Raw genomic sequence first — 27,397 nt, forward strand, 5'->3', positions numbered from 1 at the left:
ACACCCATCCGCCCCTTACCCAGGCTGGCCTGGCACCCCAGCGGGACCCCACCCTGATCTGGGACACCCTTCAGGGCAAACCAGCCAGCCCCCACCTGTGCACCAGGCCTCTATCCTATATAATAAAAGGGTAATATGCAAGTTGACCCTAACAGCAGAATGACTGGGAATGACTAGTCACTATGACACACACTGACCACCAGGGAGCAGATGCTCAATGCTGGAGCTGTCCCCTGGGGTCAGTGCATTCCCACAGGGGGAACTCTGCTCAGCCACAAGCCTGGCTGATGGCTGCCAGTACAGTGGTGGTGGTGGGAGCCTCTCCTGCCTCCTCGGCAGCACTAAGGCTGTCCGACTACATCTTAGGCCTGCTCCCTGCTGGAAAGTGGATATCCCCCGAGGGCTCCTGGGCTGCCAGAGGGATGTCTGAGTGCCAGCTTGGGCCCGATACCCCAGGGAGCGGGACTAAGCCAGCAGGTGGACATCCTCTGAGTGGTCACAGACTACAAGAGGGCATAGGTAGAGCTGAGGCCCCCCCCCCCCCCCAATGCACAAATTTTTGTGCACCGGGCCTCTAGTAAATCATAAAAGCTGTTTTCTATACCCTTGGTAACCCAATAGGTGGAAATTGGTGTCTCTGAGAAGGTATATATTTTTTTTTAAAATATATTTTATTGATTTTTTACAGAGAGGAAGGGGGAGAGGTAGAGAGGAAGGGGGAGAGAGAGAGAGTTAGAAACATCGATGAGAGAGAAACATCGATCAGCTGCCTCCTGCACATCTCCTACTGGGGATATGCCCGCAACCCAGGTGCATGCCCTTGACCGGAATCGAACCTGGGACCTTTCAGTCTGCAGGCCGACGCTCTATCCACTGAGCCAAACCGGTTTCGGCACTGAGAAGGTATTTTTACATTTCTCTGTTTTTATAAGCGAATCTGACCATCTTTTCATATTTTAAAGAGCAATTTGTTCTCTTTTGTGGTCTGTTCATATACTTTTTCTGTTTGGTTGGTGATCTGTTTAAACAATTTAATGTTGTCATTCAAGATTAAAGTATTAAATTTTTTATTTTAGATATTCAGCTATAAATATTCTCATTTTTACAGTGGTTCTCAGAAGGCGTGTTGATCCGAATCATTTATAAGAAGTCAGTCAGTGCCAGAATCTGAATTTTAAAATGTTTCCCTTATTTGTGTTACTGTGCATATAACTAGAGGAATGATTAAGAGTGCTTTATTAGTAGTGTTTTGACTATTCAGTCAATAATGAGAATTTATTTTGTTGTATATTCGCTTAAGTAAGCACTTAATGGTTCTCTTTATAAGATCACTGATTTTATGTACCTTTGAAAAAGCTTCATTGAAAACTGGAAAATGATGTTATTTTTATTTATTTATTTTAGGTTGGGCTCATGTGGTTTGTGCCCTGTATATTCCAGAGGTACAATTTGCCAATGTTTCTACAATGGAACCAATTGTTTTACAGTCTGTTCCACATGATCGTTATAATAAGGTACAGTAGATATTATTCTATTGATGTTTGCATAAAATTTTTTTGTTATGAAGGTGGGAAGTGTAAAGGAATTTTTAAAAATTTTGTTTTATTATAGGCCTACATTAGAAAATTTAAAGTATAGGTCTTCATCAAATTCCAGAGAGATTTGGACAAAGTATAATTACTCTGGTAAACTACAATTATTAGCCCTGACCGGTTTGGCTCAGTGGATAGAGTGTCAGCCTGTGGACTGAAAGGTCCCAGGTTCGATTCCAGTCAGGGGCATATACCTTGGTTGCGGGCACATCCCCAGTAGGGGGAGTGCAGGAGGCAGCTGATCAATGTTTCTCATCGATGTTTCTAACTCTCTATCCCTCTCCCTTCCTCTCTGTAAAAAATCAATAAAATATACTTAAAAAGAAATACATTACTAAGGTCACAGGAGTACAAACAAATAAACAAAAATATGTTACCTTTTTATATGAATCTAGGTATTTAATATCCTAACATTTACATGACATTTTAGTCCTTATGGATTTGTCCTTTAAGAATTATTGAAATTCTGTGTTCTTTCACATAGCAAGGTTCCATTAAGTTTGAATTAATCACTATTTGGTATAATACCCATTATGACATTATACATCCTTTCTTAAAAGATAATCCTGTTGCAGAATATTTCTTGGCTGCTCTCCCTTCCTCAAATTATTTTCTACCACCACGATTGGATATTTGTTGTTAGCTTTCTTAAAACCTTAGTTAATGTTTGCTTTTTTCCCTTATGTATTTCTAAAGTTAATGTTTGCTTTTTTCCATTATGTGTTTTTAAAATTTCATACATATTTATTATTGTTTGATTCTCTTTTGCATATTAGATGATTTTTCCATTACCCAATGCACCTTTTAGTGTTACCATTTATTTAAAGTACCTGTTGATTTATTCCATCAGCGGGAGAAAGTATTACTGCAGCCAGTTTTAAGGTTTTAGAAATTTTTTATTAAACATTTATAATGTAGATTTAACATTTAAAAATTCTGAAAATACAGAAAGATAAATAGAAAAGTGCAAGACAAAAATCATCCTAAATCTTCTCATTCAGATCCTTCTAGATTTTTTGTGTTCATTTTTATGTATACAGTATTGGATTATATTGATTATACTATATTTTTTAAATAATTATTAACCTGAACATAAATTTTTGTATCAATAAGTTATATTTTTGCTATTATTTTTAGTAGATATTTAGCATGTAATACAGAGTATTATTGTTTTTGATAAACTGCAATTTAATTAAGGAACCCCCCCTTTTTGTCGAAGTACCTCATTTAATATTTGGCATGCACACAACATAATTTTTGTTTAAAGGGTATATGTATTTTGTAAGCTTCAGAAAGTATATTGTGTGAAATTAAAATACATTAAGATAATACATCACAATCAAGTGGGGTTTATTACAGGGGCTCAAGGTTACTTCAACATATAAATTGATCAATGTAACACCACATTAACAAACGTAAAGGGTAAAAGTTATATTTGCATATCAATAGATGCAGAAATAGCATTTGATAAGATACAATATCCATTTATGATTAAAACACTTAATACTATGGGTATAGAAGGGAAGTATCACAACATAATAAAGGCCATATATGACAGACCCTCAGCTATTATCATACTCAATGCTGAAAAACAAGTTTTTCCTCTAAGATCATGTACAAGACAAGGATGCCCACTCTCACCACTGTTAATCAATACTAGTCGCCCGGTGCATGTAATTTGTGCACATTAAAAGGGAATTAATTAGAGGAAAATAAATTTTAATATTGCTGTTTGCCCTTTCTCTATAATAGAAGTGTCAGAGATGAAGAAAATTAGTAAAATGTATATGAAAATCTTCCTCCTGTCAGAGTCTGGGGCATGCTGCGGGACCCAGAGTAAAGTCCTCGCCCACCCAAGTGCACCTTGAGATTGCACGAGACCCAGACCTGGCTGGCCCCACCCCCGTCAAGCCCTACTGGGTGGGGGTGTGCAGCCTCAAGGCCCCCATCAAGCTCTGCCGGGTGGGGGGCGCATCCTCAGGTCCCCTGTCCCTGTGCCACGCAGCCTCAGGTCCCTGCTGTTCGCTCATTACAGCTTGTTATGGGAACCCAGTCTCTGCTGTGGGTGCAGCCATCTTGTGATGGTGTGACAGTGAGGGTCAATTTGCATATTACCTCTTTATTATATAGGATAGCACTGGAAATGTTAGCCAGAGCAGTCAAGCAAGAAAAAGGAATAAAAGGCATCTAAATTGGGAATGAAGAAGTAAAATTGTCACTTATTGCAGATGACATTATTTCTTTATATAGAAAGCCCTAAAGACTCCACCAAAAAACTATTAGAAACAATAAACCAATACAATAAAGTTGCAGGATACAAAATCAATGTACAAAATTATATTGTGTTTCTTTATACTAACAATTAAATTTCAGAAAAAGAAATGAAAAAATTCCTTTCACAATCACCACTGAAAGAATAAAATACTTAAGAATAAACTTACCAAAAAATGTGAAGGACCTATATGCTTCCCTTTCTTTGTATCTTCTTCAATATATATTATTTTATTTTTTAAATAATTCTTTACTGTTGAAAGTATTACCTATATCCCCTTTCCCCCCATTGACCCCCTCCAGCTTTCATGCTTCCATGTCTCTGTATTTTATTTTTTTCTATATGTGTGTGTGTGTGTGTGTGTGTGTGTGTGTGTGTGTGTGTGTAATTTCAGAGAGGAAGGGAGAGGGAGAGAGAGATAGAAACATCAGTGATGAGAGAGAATCATTGATTGGCTGCCTCCTGCGTGCTCCATAATTTAGTTCAAACCCGCAACCCGGGCATGTGCCCTTACCGGGAATCAAACTGACTTCCTGGTTCATAGGTTGATGTTCACACCTTATTTAATAAAAGACATTATTATTAAAATAAATTGAAGAAGATAAAAAGAAACAAAAAGGTATTCCATTTTCATGGATGGAAGAATCAATTTAGTTAAAATGGCCATATTATCCAAAGCAATATACAGATTTAATGCAATCCCCATCAAAAATTCCAGTGGCGCCCTAACTGGTTTGGCTCAGTGGCTAGAGCGTCAGCCTGCGGACTGAAGGGTCCCAGGTTTGATTCCGGTCAAGGGCATATACCTTGGTTGTGGGCACATCCCCAGTAGGGGGTGTGCTGGAGACAGCTGATTGATGTTTCTCTCTCATCGATGTTTCTAACTCTCTATCCCTTTCCACTCTGTGAAAATCAATAAAATATATTAAAAAAAATTCCAGTGGGATTTTAAAAAATATATATTTTTATTGATTTCAGAGAGGACAGGAACGGGAGAGAGGGAGATAGAAACATCCATGATGAGAGAGAATCATGGATTGGCTGCCTCCTGCAAGCCCCTTACTGGTGATTGAGCCCACAACCCGGGCATGTGCCCTGATTGGGAATTGAACCGTGAACTCCTGGTTCCTAGGTTGACTCTCAACCACTGAGCCACGCCAGCCGGGCTCCAGTGGCATTGTTAAAAGAAATAGAACATGATTTGTGTGGAATCATAGAAGACCTTGTATAGTCAAAGCAATCCTGAGAATAAAGAGCAAAGCCAGAGGTTTCACATTCCTTGACTTTAAGTTAATACTACACAGTGACCATACTCAAAATAGCATGGTTTTGGCAGAAGAATAGACACACTTATCAATGGAACAGAATGGAGAGTCCAGAAATAAATTCACATATATATGAGTAAATAATTTTTGACGAAGGAGCCACAGTCATACAATGGAGAAAAGAAAGTCTCTTCAATAAATGGTGCTGGAAAAATTGGAAGAATGGAAGAAGATATTTGCAAACAAGACCTCCAATAAGGGGTTTATATCCAAAATATAAAAAGAACTTATATAAATCAACAACAAAAACAAACAATCCAATTAAGAAATGGGCAGAGGACCTGAATAGAAACTTCTCCCAAGAAGACGTACAAATGGCCAACAGATATGTGAAAAGATGTGAAATTTCACTAGCTATTATGGAAATGCAAATCAAAACTACAATGAGATACCACCTCACACCTGTTTGATTGGCTATTGTCAACGAGTCAAGTAAGTGTTGGAGAAGTTATGGAACACTTATACACTGCTGATAGGAATGTAAACTGGTATAGCCACTGTGGGAAACAGTATCAAGATTCCTCAAAAAATTAAGAAAAGAGTTACCATATGACCTAACAAACCCTCTTTTTAGTATCTATCCGAAAAATTTGAAAACATTTATTCGGAAAGATATATGTATCCATATATTCATTGCAACATTATTCACTGTGGCCCAGATATGGAAACCACCAAAGTGTCCTTCGCTAGATGATTGGATAAATAAGATGTGGTATATATGTATATGCAATGGAATACTACTTAGCCATAAGAAAAGATAAAATATTGTAATTTTTGACAACAGATGGATCTTGAGAATATCATGCCAAGAGAAATAAGTCAGGTAAAAAAAGACAAGAATGATATGATTTCACTATCAAATAAGACAAAAAATCATAGATACAGACAATGATGTGGTGGCCAGCAGTGGGAAAGGGTTTTGGTGGGGAGGTAGAAAGGGTAAAGGGGGTCAAATTTGTAGGGATGGAAGGAGACTTCACCTTGGGTTGTGAACACAATGCATTATACAGACGATATATTATAGAATTATACCCTTGAAACCTATATAATTTTATTAACCAATGTCACCCCAATAAATTTAATTAAAAAGTTTGAACATACAGCCCTAGCCAATTTGGCTTAGTGGATAGAGCATTGTCCTGCAGACTGAAGGGTCACGGGTTTGATTCTAGTCAAGGGTAGGTACCTCGCTTGTGGATTCGATTCCTAGCCCTGGTCATGGAGCGCTTGTGGAAGCAACCAATCGTTGTATCTCTCTCACATCAATGTTTCTTCCTCTGTGTCTTTCCCTCCCTCTTCCACTCTCTCTAAAAACCAATGGAAAAATATCCTCTGGTGAGGATTAACAAAAAAAAAAATCCAAAACAAATAAAAATTTGAACATACAGAAAAATACATAGAAAAATGCAAGACAAAAATCATCCTTAATCTTCTCATTCAGATCTTTCTGGATTTTTTGTGTATGCATTTTTACAATATTAGATTATATTGATTATATTGATTATACTGTGTGTGTTTTTTAATTATCACCTGAACACCTTTTTGTGTCAAATTATATTTGTGCCATTATTTTTAGTGAATGTTTAGCATGTAATAGAGTATTACTAGTTTTGATAAACTACAGTTTAATTAAGGAACCCCTTATTGTTGAAGTGCCTCATGTGACGTTTGGCATGTGTACACCAACAGAATCTCTGTGTAAAAGGGTATGAACATTTTAGAAGATTCAAAATGTATATTGTGTGAAATTGTCCTCTAGCATGCACTTTCTAATTTATACTATGTGAGATGGTTTATAACCTTATCTTTTATTAATTTCCTTATGCACTGTAATCACTGTGTTAAAACAGTGTTTACTATTCTTTTTAGTGAAAATATTAAGAGTATCTGTTGTTTTTTTTTTGAATACTGGTAAGGTTAAATATTTTAAATATTTTGTTTTTTAAAGGTTATGCATGTTTGTTAATTGACTGAATAGCACTTTGTTTTAACATTGTAATACTCTTTTTTTCTTTCAAAGTGTTTTTATATTACAGATATTCTTTTGTCTTACTAGTACTTGCTGTGTATGCTTTTGGTTATAATTTAACATTTGATTTTAAACTTTCACTATGTCTTCATGGTTTTTATTGTTGGTATTCTAGCATGTTAATTTTTTCTAGTTCAGAAACTTAAATCTTTTATATAATTTACACAGCTGCTCTTTATTGTTTCTTTCTTTGATGACATGCAAAGAAAATCTTTCTCAACACTAACGAATAAATATTTTTTGTACTTTCAAAGTTCATTTTAAAAATACTGGTTTTTCTTTTTTATTTTGAAATAATTTCAAACTTCCATAAAGGTTGCATTAATATTAAATACAAAGAGCTTTTCCTCCCCTAAACCATTTAAGAGCAATCTACACTAATAAAAGAGAAACATGGTAATTGGCGTACGACTGCTACCCTTTTCATTGGCTAATCAGCGAGATATGCAAATTAACTCTCAGCCAAGATGGCGGCTGGCAGCCAGGCAGCTTGAAACTAACATGAGGCTTGCTTGCTTCAGTGACGGAGGACTCCAACGTTCCCCGCCTGCGGCTACAGGCCTCTGAGCCTGCAGTTTCAAACATTGTAACAGATACCAGGGGACTTCAGCCAGCAGATTCGCAACATTGTATGCAAAGGCCAGAAACCTACTTTCAGCCGCTAAGAGCGGGAGCCAAGCCTCAAGCTAAAGCTGGCCCAGAATAAAAAAAAAAGAAAAAAAGAAAAAAAGGAGCGGTTGGGAGCTTCAGTCACTCCTAGCCTGAAAACAGCCCTCAGTCCCTCACCCAGTCTGGCCAGGCACCCCAGTGGGGACCCCTACCCTGAATGGTGTGTGACCAGCTGCAAACAGCCATCATCCCCTCACCCAGGCTGGCCAGGCACCCCAGTGGGGACCCCCACCCTGATCCAGGACACCCTTCAGGGCAAACCAGCCAGCCCCACCCATGCACCAGGCCTCTACCCTATATAGTAAAAGGGTAATATGCCTCCCGGCACCGGGATCAGCGTGACAGGGGGCAGCGCCCAAACCCCCTGATCGCCCTGTGGCTCTGTGTGTGACAGGGGACGGGGCCACAACCTCCCTATACATCCTGCTCTGTTTGTGACAGGGGAAGGCGCCCCAACCCCCTGAGCAGCCCTGCTCTGTGCCTGATAGGGAGGAGCTCCCCAACCCCCCCCGCACCCCCCCCCCCCCACGGGCCCTGCTCTGTGTGTGACGGGTAGAGCCATAACCTCCCCATCGGCCCTGCCCTGAGTGTGACAGAGGCGGCGCCCCAACCCCCTGATTGGCCCTGCTCTGTGGGTGATAGAGGGCGGTGCCCCAAACCCCTAATGGGCCCTGCTCTGTGTGTGACAGGGGGCAGTGCCCCAACCCCCTGATGGGCCCTGCTCTGTGCATGACGGGGTGGCGCCGCAACCTCCCCATTGACCCTGCCTTGAGTGTGACAGGGGACGGTGCCCCAACCCCCCAATCGGCCCTACCCTGAGTGTGACTGAGAGTGGCATCACAACCTCCCAATCTCCCTGCTCTGTGCATGACGGGGTGGCGCCCCAACTCCCCAATCGGCCCTGCTCTGAGTCCGACTAGGGGCTGCACCTAGGGATTGGGCCTGCCCTCTGCCACCCGGGAGCAGGCCTAAGCCAGCAAGTCGTTATCTCCCAAGGGGTCCCACAGTGCGAGAGGGCACAGGCCGGGCTGAGGGACCCTCCCCCTCCCCCCCGAGTGCACAAATTTTTGTGCACCGGGCCTCTAGTTTATTAATATGATACTGATGCCCCTGAATGCTTTACCATATAATTCCTATAAAGAAGGACTTACTCCTACCTGACCAGAATGTGGCCATCAAAATCAAGAAATTAACATTTGTACATTATTTCTGTCTACCCCACAGATCTCATTATTTCCCAAATTTCTTCAAATATTTCTTCAAATATTTCTTTCATAGCCAAAAGACTGCAGAATGCATTTTGTCTCTTTAAGTCTCCTTTAATCTGAAATAGTAACTCAGTTTTTCCCTGGTTTTTATAACTTCAGAAGATTGCAGGCAGATATTTTAATAGAATGTCCCTCTATTTGGATTTTTGTTTGTTTGTTTCCTCATGATTAAATTCAGATTATATGTTTTTGGCAGGAATATCACGGAAGTGATGCTGAGTTCTTCTCATTACATCTTAGCAGGTGGTACATGATTTTAGTTTTTTCCATTACTGGAGATGTTACCTTGATCACTTGGTTAAGGTGTTGCCTGTAAGATTTCTCCATTGGGAGGTTAATCTTTTTCTCCTTTATAATCAATAATTTTGCATTTTGTGGGAAGTACTTTGTATGTAAATATCTTGTTCTTTATGCCTTTTACCCACTGATTCTAGCATCCATTATTGTTTCTTAGCTTAATTAACTTATTACTATGATAAATGGCAAGTGGTGCTTTTCTAATTCCATCATTTATTTTACATTCATCCGTTGGCATTCCACTTTAAGAAATAGATTTCTCCTCTCTCCAATTATTTATATTAGTATTGACTAATATGGACAGTGTGTCACTATTTTATTTTAATGGGTCATTTTTCATTACTTACGTTTATTTCGATGCTCCTATTATCTCAGGTTTGGCTGATAGGACCTCTTCAAGCTGTTTTCTTTGTTTTTGACATGTTTCTACCATTCTGTGAGCAGTTCTTTACTTCTGACACAATAGTATATTTCAGATTTCTATTGTATCATTCCTGCCCTAGCCCTGGAATCACCATTTCTCCTTTTAGGTGAGAATCGATTTAGAAACCAACATGGGCACCAAGTGTGCTTATTGTTATTAGGATATTGCTACTCCCAAACCCTCTAAATGAGGATAGCTAGGAAATAAATGTATGTATCTAGATACGGAGATATACACACATTTACATCTGCATTTTTACTGTACTTATGTATATATTGAAGACTGTGAGGTCACAGTGATTCTTCTGATTCAATAAATGGAGTTATATATATCCACACATACCTATTTTTGTATCTATTGACCTCTATATAGAGAACCACAGATTTTAGTAACTTCTCCAAATCTACCTATACCGGATTTATTCTAATTTTTTTCTTTTTATATTTAAGACGTTCATGCCAGACAGTGAGAAACTTGACTCCCGTTATCCTCAATATATTTACTTATTTGATCAATTTGTGTGTATGTGTGTATTATGCAGTCTTTTATTGCTGCCATCCCTTAATGCAAGGCCCATTCTAACCTTATTCAGGCTCTGCACCTCACCCTGGGCTGGTAGCTGCTTCCCTGCATAGCTGCCTCTTTCACCACCACTCCTTCCCACTCCTCTCCATGGTTGGTCTCCTTACCTTGTTCAGGTTGTGACACTGACCCCACCCCTGTCCTCAGTCCTCTCATGGGAGTCAACCCTACTGGGGCTCTGACAGTTGTGTGGGGTTGCCCCTCCTTACCAGCATGGATGCTGCCATGTTTGGCCCCACCTCATGATTTAAGTCTAAAGTTTAAAACAGAGAGTAGGGAGGGAGGGTAGAGGGAAGAATGAATTATTTTGACTTAAATCTTTTGTCCACTTAGAGTTAATTTTAGAATATAGTTAAAATATGTTGAGTATTGAAACTTTTCCTTCCCACATGGTCAGACAGTTTCTTAAACATTATTGAATAATCTATGTTTTTTACAGGTTTTGAAATATTCTTTGGATCATTATTGAATTATTGGGTATTCTTGACATTTTTCCTATTCCATTGATGTATCTGTTTAAAATAGCTCACTATTTTAAATTATTATGGCTTTATATACATCTTAGTACATGGTAGAACAGACATCGTCATGTATTTCTCCAGATGAGCACTACGACTAACAAAACACAATTTTTATTATATTGGCATTACAACAAAATACTTTGGGGAAGAATTTATCTTTTTACAATATTGAATCTTTTGTTTCAGAAACATGGTGTATCCATTTACCAAGTGTGTTTTTTCTTTCCTTTCTGTAGTGTTCCTTGTATGTGTTTCCTATATATGTTTCTTATATTTTACTAGAGGGCCGGTGCATGGATTCGTGCACCGGTGGGGTCCCTCAGCCTGGCCTGCACCCTGTCCCTATCCAGGACCCCTCAGGGGATGTTGGACTGCTGTTTTTGGCCCAATACCCACAGGCCCAGTCCAGCCAGGAGGGAGCCTGATTCCCGTAGGCCTGATCCAGACAGGGAGCCCGAACCCTACAGGAGTGATCCAGACAGGAGGGAGCCCGATCCCCACAGGCCCGATCAAGACAGGAGCAACCCCAATCCTCGCAGGCCTGATCCCCGCAGGCCGATCCAGAGAGGAGGGAGCCTGATCCTGTGCGTTGAGCATCTGTCCTCTGGTGGTCAGTGCGTGTCATAGAGACCAGTCGACCGGTCGTTGGGTAGCTTAGGTTTTTATATATGCTAGAGGCCCGGAGCCCAAAACCATGCGCGGGTACGGTCCCTAGGCCTAGCCTGTGATCAGGGCCATCTTTCCTGGCTGCCAGCAGCTGGCCCTGCTCCCTACTGCCACCCACCCCGGTTCCCCATTTGCCATCCAGTAATGGGAGACTGACGGCTCGGGGGAGGGACTGAGAGGTCGGCCGGCCCCACCCATGCTGCGGGTCGCCCTATGTGTGTGGGGTGACTGGCAAGGTGGGGGCCTTGACCTAGCGCTGCCTGCATCCCCTGCCACCCACCCCAGTTCCCCATTCGCCATTGGCGATCAGAGCCTGTGGGCTGGGGGAAGGGACCAAGAGGTCGGCCGTTTCGCCCGCTCGCCAGTCCTGGCCCCAGCTACCACCTGCCCCAGTTCCCAGTCGCCATTGGTGATCGGAGCCTGCCGGCTGGGGAAAGGACCCAAGAGGTGGTCAGTGCACCTCATAGTTACTGGTCGAGCGGTTGTTCTGGTTGTTCTGCTGTTATGGTCTCTGGGATTTTATTATATAGGATAGATTATGTTTGTCGATTATAGAAGATAAATAAAGCCCGGCGGGGGGGGGGGGGTGGGGTGGGAAAGGAGAGGATGGGAGCTTGAGTTGCCGGGGGTGGGAGGGGTGGGCGCCATGACCAGCCTGAAAACGGCCCTCAGCCCCTCACCCAGGCTGGCCAGGCACCACAGTGGGACCCCCACCCTGATCCGGGACACCCTTCAGGACAAACCAGCTGGTCCCCACCCGTGCACCAGGCATCTATCCTATCTAATAAAAGAGAAACATGGTAATTAGCCATACCTCCGCTACCCTTCCCATTGGCTAATCAGGGTGATATGCAAATTAACTTCCAGCCAAGATGGCGGCCGGCAGCCAGGCAGCTTGAAGCGAACATGAGGCTTGCTTACCTCAGTGACGGAGGACTCCAACGTTTCCCACCTGCCGTTGCCGGCCTCTGAGCTTGCAGTTTGAAACATTGTTACAAATATAGAAGCTAAACAAAACCCCAGAAACCTGCTTTCAACGAGCCAGGATCATAGAGCTGGAGTTGAAACAGTGTTTCGATTATAGAACCCAAACAAACCAGATACCTGCTTTCAGCAGTGGAGGGCTAAGAGCTGGAGCCAAGCTTCAGAGCTAAAGCTGGCCCAGAATAAAAAAAGAAAAAAAGGAGCGGTTGGAAGCTTCAGTGACCCGCCAGCCTGAAAACAGCCCTCAGCCCCTCACCCAGACTGGCCAGGCACCCCAGTGGGGACCCCCACCCTGAAGGGTGTGTGACCAGCTGCAAACAGCCATCATCCCCTCATCCAGGCTGGCCAGGCACCCCAGTGGGGACCCCCACCCTGATCCAGGACACCCTTCAGGGCAAATGAGCCGGCCCCCACCCGTGCACCAGGCCTCTATTCTATATAGTAAAAGGGTAATATGCCTCCCAGCACTGGGATCAGCGGAGCCACGAGGCCACCCGGTTTGATTCTAGTCAAGGGCATGTACCTTGCTTGTGGGCACATCCGCAGTAGGAGGTGTGCAGGAGGCAGCTGATTGATGTTTCTCTCTCATCGATGTTTCTAATTCTCTATCCCTCTCCCTTCTTCTCTGTAAAAAATCAATAAAGTATATTAAAAAAATTTAAAAAATAAAAATTTGATAGGGATTTTTTTACCTTTGAACATTTTGTGAGTTTATTTCTAATTTTATTGTTCAAATGTTTTCTAATTTGCTTACTTCTGCTTTTGTGAAGTTTTAATTTTTATTATAACATTGTTTCTTTTGTTTATTTTTAACTGTTTTATAAATTGTCATGTTTAAAATAATATAATGAAACCACCCTCTCCCCTCACACACACATTGATCACCTAACTCCAAAACATTACCAAATCATAGCCAACTTTTTATACAGCTTCTGTATTAATTTTCTAGGGCTGCTGTAACAAAAGTACCACAAACTGGGTGGTTTAAAACAACAGAAATTTATTCTTTCAAAGTTATGGATGCTAGAATTCTCAAATGCAGACATTGACAGGGTTGGTTTCTTCTGAAAACTCTGAAAGAGAATTTGTTTCATGCCTCTCTTCTAGCTTCTGGTGATGGCTGAGAATCCTGGTCATTTCTTTCTTTCTTTTTTTTCCCCCGGTCATTTCTTGTCTTGTAGATGTATCACCTCAATCTCTGCCTTCATCCTCATGGTGTTCTTCCTTTGTCTCTGTGTTATATGGCCATCTTCCTATAAGGACACTAGTTATATTGGATTAAGGGCCCACTGTACCCCACAATGACCTAATGTTAACCAGTTAACCCTGCAATTACCCGATTTCCAAATGAAATCACACCTAAGGCACTGGTGGTTTATTAGGACTTCACGTAACTTTTTGAAGGAGACACAGTCCAACCCATAGTAGCTCACCATCTGCACATTGATTGGTTGCCTCCCATATATATCCCTACTGGGGATTGAACCCATAACTTAGGTATATTTCCTGACCAGGAATTGAACCCTCCACGCTTTGGTGTACACTCCAACCAACTTAGCCACTCTGCAAGGGTTTTTTGTTTTTTTCAAGCCTGACTTCTTACGTTGCCTTTGGGTCAGCATCAACCACTTATTAGTCAAAGATTGTGCTTGAACACCCTTAGCTAGTTAGATTTTAGTCCTTTGGTCATTTCATGTGTGTGTGTGTGACTTAGATTTATTTTCCAAGGAGATCATCCCCAAGGTTCTCTTTTCAGTCCTTTTTGAGAACATGCAGTCTTGAGCATGCACACAGTCTTTAGACCATCAGGTGTGAGCGTGATTTTATTTTTAAGTCTGAATTCTTAGGAGTTACCTTTAGAGTAACTTATTGTTCAGCCAGTTTTTGATCATAGGTTGTACAAAAGCCCCTTGAGCCTTTTTGTGTAATTTTGTGGCTTTAGGAAATGCTTTTAAATTTGCCCCAAATCCCATTTCAATTTCTCCTGATTGGGTGCAACCTAGTTCATATACATAGCCTTTTGGACCCCCAGATAGGAGTGTGATCTAGGAGGGCCCTTATTTGCTAACCTTCTGGCTGGAGCTGGTAGTTCTATCTTAATTGGTCACTACCTAAGTGTTTTTGACTGAGCCCTTAGTTCTGAACTTCTCTAAGGTCTGTCCCAAATGTCAGTCCTCTCAGGCAGAGCTGCTGAGTTATTTGTTCTTAAGATGCACAGGGCAGAACCTCTGCAGTACTGCTCTGGAGCTGGAACTGGGGATAGGACAGCACCCTGCTTCTCCACAAGAGTCACCTGTAGTTTGACAGGGTGCTAGGAGGAAAGGGGATAATAACCGCTGGCTGCTTATCCCTCCTAGCCTGTCCATTCTACTAGCAAGCGGGGGAAGGGATGATAGGACCTCAGGATTCTTGGCCTCTTGTAGGTGGGAATTTATGAGTGGGAGCTACCAGAAATGTGTAGGATGAGAGTCACTGGAGACCTGGCCTTCCTCGGGTAAATTTATACTGGTAGCCTTAGACTAGGAGCTGGGGTGAAAGGAAGCCCTCATCTTAATCACACTCAACAGAAGGGACCTTATATCACAGGAATCTAGCTCTGTGTGTGGAGGTGGGGTGGTGTTGATGGGAGCAGATCATGGCTCAAATGTCACAGAAACTGTTCTTATTGAAATTTAGTAGATTTTCTTGGATAAAATTTTCTCTATTGGTTGTATGTCTTTAGGATAATTTTTAGAGACTTCAGAGTGCTGTTTTTCACCTGTGAAATAGTTAATTAAGTAGGGAAAAGATCCATGGAGCTCTTCACTCTGCCATTCTAGTAGCCTGGACATTGTATTTCCTGTTTGTTTTTTTTTTTTTTTATAAAGACCCATTGTAATTTTAGAATGGTGAAATGATGGTATCTTCTCACTGTCAGCTCTTTGGAAGTTACCAAGATATTTTTCTTTTGAGGCCTATTTGTATATTTTCTCAGAATTTCACTATCTAAAATGTTACTATTTTAGTCAGCTCTGTCCTTTCCTTTTTTAATCTTCTTGATCATTTTTAGACTAAGAACGTATGTTTAATTCTTTCATTGTAACTCGGGACTTTTTATAGGTATAAAATAATTTTTGTAATTCAGTTTAGTATGAATCCATATTTTTCAACAGGATTTGATATTCATTTACATGACTAGATACTAGGCTATTTTGGTAAATATTGTTGAATGGTTATTTGGTACCACAGTACATAGTGGGGAAATCTCTCTAGCTCTAAAAATTCATGTGATCCTATTGAAGTTGGCTATGTTATACCTTATTATTGTTCAGAAATTGGTCTCATTTGAGACGTTTATCACCTGTGTATATGTAAACATTTTTTTATATACAACTTCTATTTAGCTGATTATTTTATTCATTATACAGATGCTTGTAGATTGCCATTTATATAATTCAGTCTTTCATGAAAAGTGGTACCGTCTATCAGCTATTTTCATTTGGGAAAAGGAAACAGATCGATGCCAGAGTTGCTAGGACTGTTCATTGGCTGATATCTCTTGGGGGCATCTCTGACCTTCATAGCTAAAGATTCTGGTGGATAGTTGGAATGGCCTAAACCTTGCTCACTCACATAGGACTGTGTTTCATCTCTTAGCTCCCAACTACCTCTGTCAAACTCCTTTAGATGTGCTTACTTCCAGAAGAAAGGAAGGGCAAAACCTTTTTTTACAGCTTTTTAACAGGAATCTGAATATTTTGAGGAGGTTTTAAGAACAAGATGTGGTAAGGCTGTGTTTTGGTCTTTGGTCTCAGGCCTGTGAAGATTATTATCTTGCAGGGTTTTTGAGTTGGAGATAAAAACCCTTTCTGAAATTCTAGGTCTACTTATATGTCCTTGTTTATGTTTTCATATTTGTACTGTTTGTAAAAATTAGGTTACTGTCAGAAAAAATGAATTCATGTTTAGAAGTAAAGTAGATTAGATAGTAAACCATGATCTTGACTTCTGAATATTTTCAGTTCCTTCAAGCTCATGTAAGGTTTTGTTTTATTTTTGTTTTTGTTTCTGTATCCTAAGACTTGCTACATTTGTGATGAACAAGGAAGAGAAAGCAAAGCAGCCACTGGTGCTTGTATGACATGTAATAAACATGGATGTAGACAGGCTTTCCATGTGACATGGTAAGTATGTTTTCATCATTGTACAGAAATGAGGAATACCTTGTAAATGAAAGATTTAGTTATATGCCCAAATATTATTTACAGTAAATTTTATTGGGATAGTTTTTATGTTTATATTTACTTACTTGTAATAAAGATAATTCTAATAATTGAACTTACCAGAGTGAATTTTCAGTAGATGGACGCTGGTTCTAATGTACTTTATTCAGTTTCATTTTGTTTAAAATATTAGTTTTAGTTACCTACCCTTTCATTTGTTATTATGATTAAAAGAACTGATGTTGGTACTCTTAGTGCAGTGCCAGAAAGGATTTAATGAATGATAGTAGCATTTCTTTGCTGTCTTTGCTTTAAGGCCGAAAAAAAGCAGTTGCCATCATCATCATTATTATTACTAGAGCCCCAATACATGAAATTCGTGCAAGGGGCTCGGCCCTTGCAGCAGCCCTGGCTGCTGCCTCGGCCCCATCCCCGGCCCACTGGTCATTCCGGAAGGTCATTCCAGAAGGTCCAGAGGCCCAGTACATGGATTCGTGCACCAGTGGGGTCCCTCAGCCTGGCCTGTGGGATTGGGTCAGAACCGGCTCTCTGACATCCCTGAGGGGTCCTGGATTGCAAGAGGGCGTAGGCCAGGCCAAGGGACCCCACTGGTGCACGATTGGGGCCGGGGAGGGAAACGGGGAGTTGGCCAGCTGGGGAGGGACCACGGGAGGGCTCCAGGGTGTGTCCGGCCCATCTCGCTCAGTCCTGATCTGCCAGACCCCAGCAGCAAGCTAACCTACCAGTCGGGGTGTCTGCCCCCTTGTGGTCAGTGCACGTCATATTGACTGGTCGACTGGTTGACTGTCTGCCCTCTGGTGGCCAGTGCACGTCATAGCAACCACTTGAGTGGCCTTAGCATATCATTAGCATATTATGCTTTGTTTGAACAGATGACTGGACACTTAGCCTACTAGGCTTTTATTATATAGGACTAGAGTCCTGGTGCATGAAATTCGTGCATGGTGGGTGTGGTGGGGTGTCCCTCAGCCCGGCCTGCACCCTTTCCTATCCAGGACCCCTGCCTGCCTGATTGACCCTAACCGCCTCTGCCTGCTGGCCTGATCCTCTAACTGCTCTCCCCTGCCGTCCTGATCCCCCTAACTGCTCTCTCCTGTCGGCCTTATCATGCCTAACCACCTCTGTCTCGGCCCCTTCCACCGTGGCCTTTTCTGGAAGGATGTCCGGTCTAATTAGCATATTACCCTTTTAAGTGTAAATGGTTTTTCAGCATAAAATTTCAAGAGCAAAAATTATCCTAAAATATTCAATATAATAAACCAGTTAAAAATAAAAGTCTGCAAAGAATCTATTTACCTACTAATTTTAAGAATCAGTCTATATTTAATAGTCAATATAGGTGTATACCTTATTTCCTAAACTCTTTACTGTGTGGATTTATGAAATCTATTTTAGATTATTTGGGGGAATGGAAAACATTTTTGGTCTTTATAAATTCTCTTAATACTGTACTTAATTTTCCAATGATGAAAGTTGACTTTTTGGGAATGAGATATATACTAATATTGTAATTTTGGAATGCTAAAAGTGGGAGATTAAATTGAGAAGATGATGATTATAAACTTTAGCACTTTGTATTTTGAAAATATATAAATATCATAACTTTAGGTTTCAATTCCTTTTCTTCAATTGTTTTTGATTGAAGAACACAGCTTATGTTTTTCTTGCCTACTACTATACTGTGCTATGACTTGAAGCATTTTCCTTCTAACAGTATGTAATCTTTATCCATGGGCAAATACTATCACATGTCATTTCAGCCCCTTAGAGGCCTTGCTTTTCCAGTTGTACCTCTGGTACAGATTGAAAAAGTAAAATCAAGTGTTAATTATTGGGGCCTCGGAGTGGTTCTTAAAGAATTAATTGTCTCTTTTGTGATGTAAAACATGTATAACTCTTCATCTTTGTTAGAGATGGGTGAAAAGTATATATTAAACCATAAATACAACTTAAAATCAACTACATGTTGGGGTAAGCGTACTTTTATCTTCCCTTTTTCTCTTAAGAGATTTAAGGTCTTACAAGTCTTACATTCTTTGAAGTTAATTTCAATTTGTGTATATATTGTGGTTTGAAATGTTATTGATATAAGTTGGCTTTTGTTTTCAGTGCTCAGTTTGCTGGACTACTTTGTGAAGAAGAAGGGAATGGTGCAGATAATGTCCAATACTGTGGCTACTGTAAATACCATTTTAGTAAGCTGGTAAGAATTTAATATTAAAATGCTAAGTGATTAGTTTTGACAAGAGTTGACTCTTTTTAAAAGGGCATAATAGCTATTCCTTTTCCTTTGATTTTTGCTTGAGATTAGGTTTGCTTAGCATGCTCTTCACTGGGGATGAAAAGATCTATTAATTTTAAAAGATTTTGCTTTGTTTCAGTTCATTTATAAAGGTGACTATTCTAAAATTCTAATTTAAAACATATATTGATAGTTAATAGTAAATGTTGGTATACATTTAGTAGAAAAAGCACATGTTTAAAGAACACTATAACTCAATACTATTTTCATTTAATTTGGTTTTAACACTTATTTATATACATTTTATGATTCTCTATCACTTCTCATTTTTTTTTGCTATATTACTATTTATTTTTATATATACATTTACTTACTAGGAGATAGTAAAACTAAAATAAGGCTGCTTTGTGACTTCTTAGTTAAAGATCTTAATTAACTATATTTAAGTACAACTTCGGGGAATATTTTAGATTTGGTCAGTCTTTTTTGTTACATAATAGCATGGGTGACTACGTAGTATTTGATTACCTGTTAACTATTTTGTGTTCACGTCCTTTGAAGGATAGAATTTCTTTAATGTCTCAAGTGTCTATTTCTCAGTTGTCATTGATAACAGTCATATATATATATATATATATATATATACACACACACACACACACACACATACACACACACACACACACTGAAGTTTCAGGCTTCTTTGTTTTTCTTTAGTGTCTTTTTAAAAAATTAAAAAAAATTCTATTATTACCTTTCCCTTGTGGTTGGGACTCCCTTCCCTCCTTCCTTCCTCCCTTCCTCCCTCCCTCCCTTTCTTCCTTCCTTCTAAATAATATTATTAGGGGCCCCTTTCTCTTGAAATGAACAGCTCATAACTTCAATATTCTGATTCATGCATATGAAATACTTAAAAGTATATATACATATGTATATATATTCTTTGGATGTTGAAGACTGATGTATTTTAGTGACTGACAGAATACTGAAGTGTGTAAGAGAAATTTTGAGATAGTAAAATTGAAAATTTTGCTTCTTGAATGTTAAAAGCATTGGATTTTCATTTTCTAAATGAGAGATGAAAATAGATAAAATACAGAAATAATAAAAATGGATTTTGAAGTTTATATAAATAGAAGTTTATATAAATGCTAGTTATTGACATGCTGTTCTTCCATTTGCTAGTAGAGGAATAAAAAGTTTTTTAGCAATTTAATAAGATTGTATAAGGTCTATATTTATATAGAATTTGAGCACCTTTTATAGTCATTTTTATATAGTGTAAATAATTATGGTACCACCAAGTTTTAAATACCTCAAATAACCCTCACCGTACTTTATTATGAAGTTGTGTAAATACTTTAAACAGAAACGTGTAATACTTTTAACAATGCTTTGAAAAATGCGTGGGTCTGTTACTGACATTTTCTTTAATTTTTTTTTCTTAACTGCAGAAACAAGTTTTTTAGAAAGCTGTAATGCCTTAATACTTTTGAGATCAAAAGGCTTTTTGCTTTTCCTAGAGGCATAAAGTAACTCTTCAAATATTTTCTTTTCTTCTAGTCTTGGCATCCTTCTTCAATATGGCATTTTCAATTTTGGTTGAAACTTTTTTAAAGCAGAAATTGAAAATTATACTCGATTTCTTTAATGAGTGGTTTTGTGATAAAGTGACAAATAAGCTACTGCTTGTTTGAAAATAGTCTTCACACATTTTAGTAAATGTACAAAAATATGGCATTAATGTTAAATTTAAGTTTAGATTTTTCTTTATAATTTAATAGGTAATATAATGGAGGGTGTGTAAACAGATTATGTGATTTAAAATAGTGAGACATTTTATCTTCAGTAGACATTTTGAAATATTTCACACTTGAATTGGTTTAACCCTAACAAAAAGATTATTTAAAAATTTTTATATACATATACATATATGTATATATATTTTCTTTTTTAGAAAAAGAGCAAACGGGGATCTAATAGGTCATATGATCAAAGTTTAAGTGATTCTTCCTCTCACTCTCAGGATAAACATCATGAGAAAGAGAAAAAAGTAAGTGGATTTGTTGTTGCTAAATATGTAGCACATCGACTTAATAGATTTTTTTTCCTTTGTTAGATAAAATTAAGTTCTCGATAGCTGAATGTAGACAATGAAATACTGAAATTTTTTATTAATATAGAATTTTAAGTCAAAGAGTTAGGTCTAAAATAATGCCATATTTGTGAATATAGTTGTACCCATTTAGCTGAAAATTTGAAATACAACTTGATTGAAAACATGAGAGGGATTTCTTGAATGTGTTACTGTGATCATATTGTGAAATCTTTACGTGACTTAAGCAATAATAGTTTATTGCTACATATTATTAACTGATTATTTCACACTAGAGGCCCAGTGCACAAAATTCGTGCACAGTGGGTGGGGGAGAGTGTCCCTCAGCCCGGCCTGTGTCCTCTTGCAATCCAGAACCCCTTGGGTAGGGTCCCTAGGCCTGGCCGATGATCATGACCTATTGGTACTTTCTTTCCCCTGGCCGCCAGCAGCTGGCCCCCTCCCCTGCCACTGCCACTGCTTGCCATCTGTGCAGCACTGCCCCCCACCCTCAACCCCCCACTGGTCGCCTCCCTCTGCAGGTGATAGGCGTCAGGTGTGATTGCTTGGCTAGCCTGGGCCTCCTTCTGTGGGGTGATTGCTGGCTGGCCCTGCACACCTGTCACAGTGTGCTGGCTGGTGGCCTGGGTGGAGCGATTGATTGCAGGGCCACTAGATCAATTTCCCTGTAGAGGGAGGCCCCGCCCACCCGCCGCAGCACTGCCAGCTGGGTGGCCTGGGCCACTCTCTGTGGCCGCCGTCCAGGTAGCCTGGGCCTTCCTCTTTGGGATGATCCCCCATGATCGATCACCCAGCAGAGGGAGGCCCCACTCATCTGGTCGGGGCTCCGCAATCAATTGCCCTGCAGAGGGTGGCCTGGGCCACCCTCTGCGGGGCGATCGTGAGGTGATGGCAGGGCCCCCCAACCAATCACCTTGCTGGCCCGGTGCCAGTGTGTGTCATAGCATGGTCGTCTGGAAGGTTGTCAGGACAGTTGCTCAGCTGTTTGATTGTTTGGTCGATTTGCATATTATGCTTTTATTATTATACACTGGAGGCCTGGTGCACGAAATCGTGCACTCGGTGGGCGGGGCAGGGGGGTGCTCCCTCAGCCCGGCCTGCGCATTCTCGCAGTTTGGGAGCCCTTGGGGGTGTCTGACTAATAGCTTAGGCCCGCTCCCCATGGGGTCGGACAGTCGGACAGTTGGAAGCTGGCAGTCGGACATCTTTAGCACTGCCGAGGAGGTGGGAGAGGCTCCTGCCACTGCTGCTACACTTGTCAGCTGTGAGCCTGGCTTCTGGCTGAGCGGCACTCCCCCTATGGGAGCACACTGACCACCAGGGAGCAGATCGTGTGTTGAGCATCTGCCTCCTGGTGACCAGTGCGCGTCATAGCGACTGGTCGTTTTGCCATCGGGCTGAATGAAACTGGCTCTCCAACATCCCCCGAGGGGTCCCAGATTGCAAGGGGGCGCAGGCCAGGTCGAGGGACCCCACTGGTGCTCGATCTGGGCTGGGGAGGGACACAGGAAGTTGGCCAGCCAGAGAGGGACTGCGGGAGGGTTCCAGGGCGTGTCTGGCCAGGCTCACTCAGTCCCTATTTGCCGGACCCTAGCAGTAAGCTAACCTGCTGGTCGGAGCGTCTGTCCCTTGGTGGTCAGTGCATGTCATAGTGAGAGGTTGAGCGGCCTTAGCATATCAGCATATTACGCTTTGGTTGGTTGAACGGCTGACTGGCCAACCGGACACTTAGCATATTAGGCTTTTATTATATAGGATGAATGTAAGTAAAAATCTAATCAGCTTTTTTCTTCATGATAGAACAATTTGGAAGTTCTATATATTCTTTTTTTTTTTTTTAATTTCAGAGCAAAAGGGAGATGGGGGGAGAGATCAATGATGAGAATCATTGATTGGCTGCTTCCTGCACATCCCCTACTGGGGATTGAACCTGTAACCTGGGCATGTGCCCTATTCTGGAATCGAACCAGGAAACCTTCATTCCGCAGGCTGACACTCTATCCACTCAGCCAAACCTGCTAGGGAGGAAGTTCTGTATATTCTTGACTTTTTTTTCCCCACTGGTATTAATTGTTTATTATTTTTTAAATGGCCAAATGCCAAACCATTTGTTTGAGACTATTTTGTCTTTTAATCAAAAGTTTGCCTAGTACCACTGTCATCCTCTTACTTACCTATTTTCTGCTTACATTTTCACTTATTTTAAAGGCTAAGAGTAAACTAGTAAGGACTGTAGAATCATTCATTGGATATATTGCCAACACAGGAAAACTTTTAACCAGTTTATGCAACCAGTTTGGAACATACTTGTCAGATTGTGTTAAAAGCTAAGTCAGGTAACATTTTCATGTTTGTAAATACTTGAGATCAGGAAGGTGATTAAAAAGCTAATGCTACTTTAAAACAAATTTGGTTTGAATTTATGTTTGTGGTTTTTTTAAGGTAAATATTTTAAAAGCTCAAGTTTAAAATTTTTAGATTAATACTGCAATTATGAGTTAAATAATAATTATAACTTTATATTCACCTTTAGAGAACTGGTTAGGTTTATAAAAATTTTTATATGTCTTAGGCAGTAAGTATACGTATTAATTTTCACTTCTTTAGTGAGGTGGTTTTGTGATAGTGACAATAGTTGGGCTTTGTCTTGCTGTCTGTTGTTTGGATTACTGACGGAAGAATGGCAGACTTGATTTAATTAGCAGTTTTAGTAAGAAGCACTCTCAGATTTTATTTAAGCTTTTAAATCCACGAACATGGGCTTCTTAGGTAGGGCTCATTATAAATTGTGAAGAAAAAAAAATGATTATATTTTTCTTAATATATACCCTGTCATGGTATTCTTAATGGACAATTATTAAATGTGGTATAGTGTTTAATAAATCCCAGGGCTGATGACTTTATTTAGTAATCATTTTTTTTATGCTCTAGGAATGAATTAGATTTTTTATTCTATGAAAATTTTTGCAGTTGTTGAATACTTAAGTAAAAAACATTGTATTTAGTGAAACTTATTTAGCTTTAAATTTTAGCAATTGGCATTCATTAGTATGCAAATGATATTTGAATTGTACTTTTAGCATATATAAATTTACTACAACTTGGTTTTGTTAATCAAACTTAAAATTCATTTGTGCATTTTATTTTGTAATAACTAAGATTTTCTGATAATCTAATTTGTGGTAAATATACTATAAAGTTAATGTTAGACTTGTTTGCTTGCCTTGGTAATATTTGGGAAGGAACTTTTTATTATGTTATGATGTTACATGATAATATAGCTGAAAAAATTTGATGTTAGAGACTATTTGATGTTAGTTCCCTGACTGGGGATCGAACCCGCAACCTTTTTGGTGTATAGGACAACGCTCCAACGAATGAGCCACCTGGCTGGGCCTGGCACATATTTTAAAATATATTAAATTTTAAGTAAGCAATGATAAGAAATATTTAATACTAAATATTGTGCTATCCAAATCCCTTATTTAAAAGTGAAATAATTTATAAATTAACCTTTTATATAATTATAATGAAATAATAAAATATGTAACCTTTGCTTTTTAGAGAATTTTTGTGTGACCCAGGATATATTAATATTGGATAGATATTAACTGAAATGTCAGCAAGGACATAAGAAAAGTTAATAGTGACATATGACTTTGAATAAGGGACAGTTTCTGTAAAAATTGAGAAATTGACATATTTTTAAAGGAACCAAAGTACATTTTTGAAATGACTTAAAGTTACAGGAAGAGTGTAATTCAAGAGGTAATGTTTATTGTAAAATAGAATTTTCTTTTCAGCCTTATGTTTACATAGTACTGCCATAGAATGAAATGTGGGCAAGGGTTAGGAATTGGAGAGGCACATCATATATATGTGGTTTTATTGGGAGGCTTCCAGCTTCAGAAATAACGTTTTTCTAAAGGCTAAGTTGTAGGTCATTATTTAGAAATCAGTGGTTATTTATTACATAGAGTTAATCTTGCACCAATTCATTTGATCCTTAGAGTCACCCTTTTCCCACTCATCAATGGTAACTAATCCATAATGTATCAAAAATGTAATACTATTCTTACATCTTACAGCCAACTCACCATTAATGACTATGTAGTGTATGGACATGCACTCAGTTCCAATTAGATATGCTAGAAATCCATCTGTCTCCTGTGGCAGGATAGTAAGAAATTAGGAAGATTTCTGAGCAAGTGAAATGGGGAAACTGAGACAAAATTAAACAAGGTCAAACAGTTTGGGCAGCTTGCAGTGATAAGTTAAGATAAAGAACTTATCTTCCCCAAACAAGGACACTTGAGAGCAAATGGTTAATACCTCTCTTCCATAACCCTGGCCTGAGAAAATACAGAACAAAGACCCAATTAATGCCATTTGGGCTAGCTAAACCCAAAGACAAATATCACTTGGGGGATGTTAGGCAGAAAAGATAAACCACTAAGGCAGGAGGAGGGGAAAGGGAAAAGAAGGGAGAGTTTTATCTCATCCACTAAACAGAGAAGTCAGCAGTCTTGGGACTTGTGAAGATAAAATTGCCAGATGTTCTTATAAACTCTGGGAAAAGCCACAACGAAGTAAAAAAGGGACCTTGAAATTTAGTCTGTTCAACCCAATATATCTGGCAGAGGAACCTTGAAACCTGTAGACAGAAAAGTGTAGAACCCCCTAAACCTCCACCAGGTGAGGGCACTTAGACTAGCTGCGTTGTCCACTTGTCCTATATGCCAATTGTATTCTTAATAAATTCACTTGCTTTGCTTCAAATATTTCTTATGAGATTGACAAGAGCTGGGGCGGGGGGGGGGCGCGTTACTATAGCTAGAGAGATTTATTTACACCCATCCTCGATCCCACCCCCTTTACTTGCCCCTACTTCCATATTATTGTTAACCAGAGGCCCGCTGCACAAAATTCGTGCACAGGGGAGTGGGGAGGTTCCCTCAGTCCGGCCTGTGCCCTCTCGCAATCTGGGACCCCTCGGGGGATGTCGGGCCTAAACTGGCAGTTGGACATCCCTCTTGTAATCCAGGATGCTGCATGTACCAGTGACCATACTTTTATACAGGTGAAAGGCATCTTGCTGTTGTATGGGCAGCTACATTTTTTTGCCCTGATTATAAAAAGTAGTACATAACATAATCCTATTGAGGCAGTAGTACCATTTTCCCCATCTTATGGGTGGAAAAACTGAAGCAAAGAGAAGTTAAGTAATTGGCTTTGTCAAACAGTTGTAAGTGTCAGGATCAGGGCTGACCACAAAATGTGCAAGCCAGAGTCCATGCATGTCATCAGTGCATCATCCTGTTTTTTTCAGTGTTAGAGTAACCTTACCAGGTTTTTATTTTTAAATCTTAGAGACTGTTCCCAATATATAGGGTAGGGTCCCTAGGCCTGGCTGGCGATCAGGGCCATCTGTGGGGTGACTGGCGGGTGGGACGATTGGGGGGCCCCCGCTGGCTGGCCCTGCCTTCTGATCACCACCACCGGTCGCCTTCCTCTTGGGGGGTAGACGCTCAGTGCAGGAGCTGCCAAGCTTCCCCCAGTCAGGGGCAGCTCCTGCGTTGAGCATCTGCCCCCCAGTGGTCAGTGTGCATCATAGTGACTGGTTGTTTCTCCAGTCGTTCCGCCGTTTGGTTGATTTGCATATTAGGGTTTTATTATATAGGACTAGTGGCCCAGTGCACGGATTTGTGCACACCGAAAGAAAATTTATTAGAAGGTGGCCAGTGGGCTGGGACTGGGCAAGATGAGGCCAGACACACCCTGGAGCCAACCTCCCGCGGACCCTCCCTGGCCACACCTGGGGCGGCTTGGCTCGAAGGGCATCTGCAGAGTGAGTGGGGTCCCTCGGCCTGGCCTGCGGGGATCAGGCAGAAACGGGCTCTCTGACATCCCCCAAGGGATCCCGGAGTGCAAGAGGGCATTCTGCAAAGTTGCTGTCGTACAGGGTGTGGGACACAAATGCAAGTGTGCAGTAAATCAGATTCAGGGCCAGTAGTGCCCCAGCAAGAACATAACCCAATTGTAAGACCTTGCGAGGAATTGGGCTTCCTCCTCTCTGGTTCTGGGGTGAGTCACCCGAGAACCACTGCTGCCAAGTCACTGCAGCTCGGCAGCTCCTATGTTGAGCATCTGTCCCCTGGTGATCAGTGTGCGTCATACCTACCGGACA

The 27,397-nt window shown here is 40.4% G+C and overlaps 1 protein-coding gene across 16 annotated transcripts in view; it reads left to right on the plus strand.

The window, feature by feature from the left end:
* The window catches only part of MLLT10 (MLLT10 histone lysine methyltransferase DOT1L cofactor), a 242,830-nt gene that overhangs the window by 70,731 nt on the left and 144,702 nt on the right, over nt 1-27,397 (plus strand). For 13 of the 16 annotated variants that reach the window (XM_059660745.1, XM_059660730.1, XM_059660719.1 and 10 more), the window contains 4 exons: nt 1,405-1,514; nt 16,689-16,792; nt 18,962-19,055; nt 21,052-21,147. In XM_059660745.1, the coding sequence (XP_059516728.1) occupies nt 1,405-1,514; nt 16,689-16,792; nt 18,962-19,055; nt 21,052-21,147 (404 nt within the window). The remainder of the gene's footprint in view (nt 1-1,404; nt 1,515-16,688; nt 16,793-18,961; nt 19,056-21,051; nt 21,148-27,397) is intronic. The other 3 variants (XM_059660753.1, XM_059660774.1, XM_059660742.1) reach the window with 2 other exon arrangements.

The sequence above is a fragment of the Myotis daubentonii genome, chromosome 1 (genome assembly GCF_963259705.1).
Source record: "Myotis daubentonii chromosome 1, mMyoDau2.1, whole genome shotgun sequence".
NCBI classification, from domain to species: domain Eukaryota; kingdom Metazoa; phylum Chordata; class Mammalia; order Chiroptera; family Vespertilionidae; genus Myotis; species Myotis daubentonii.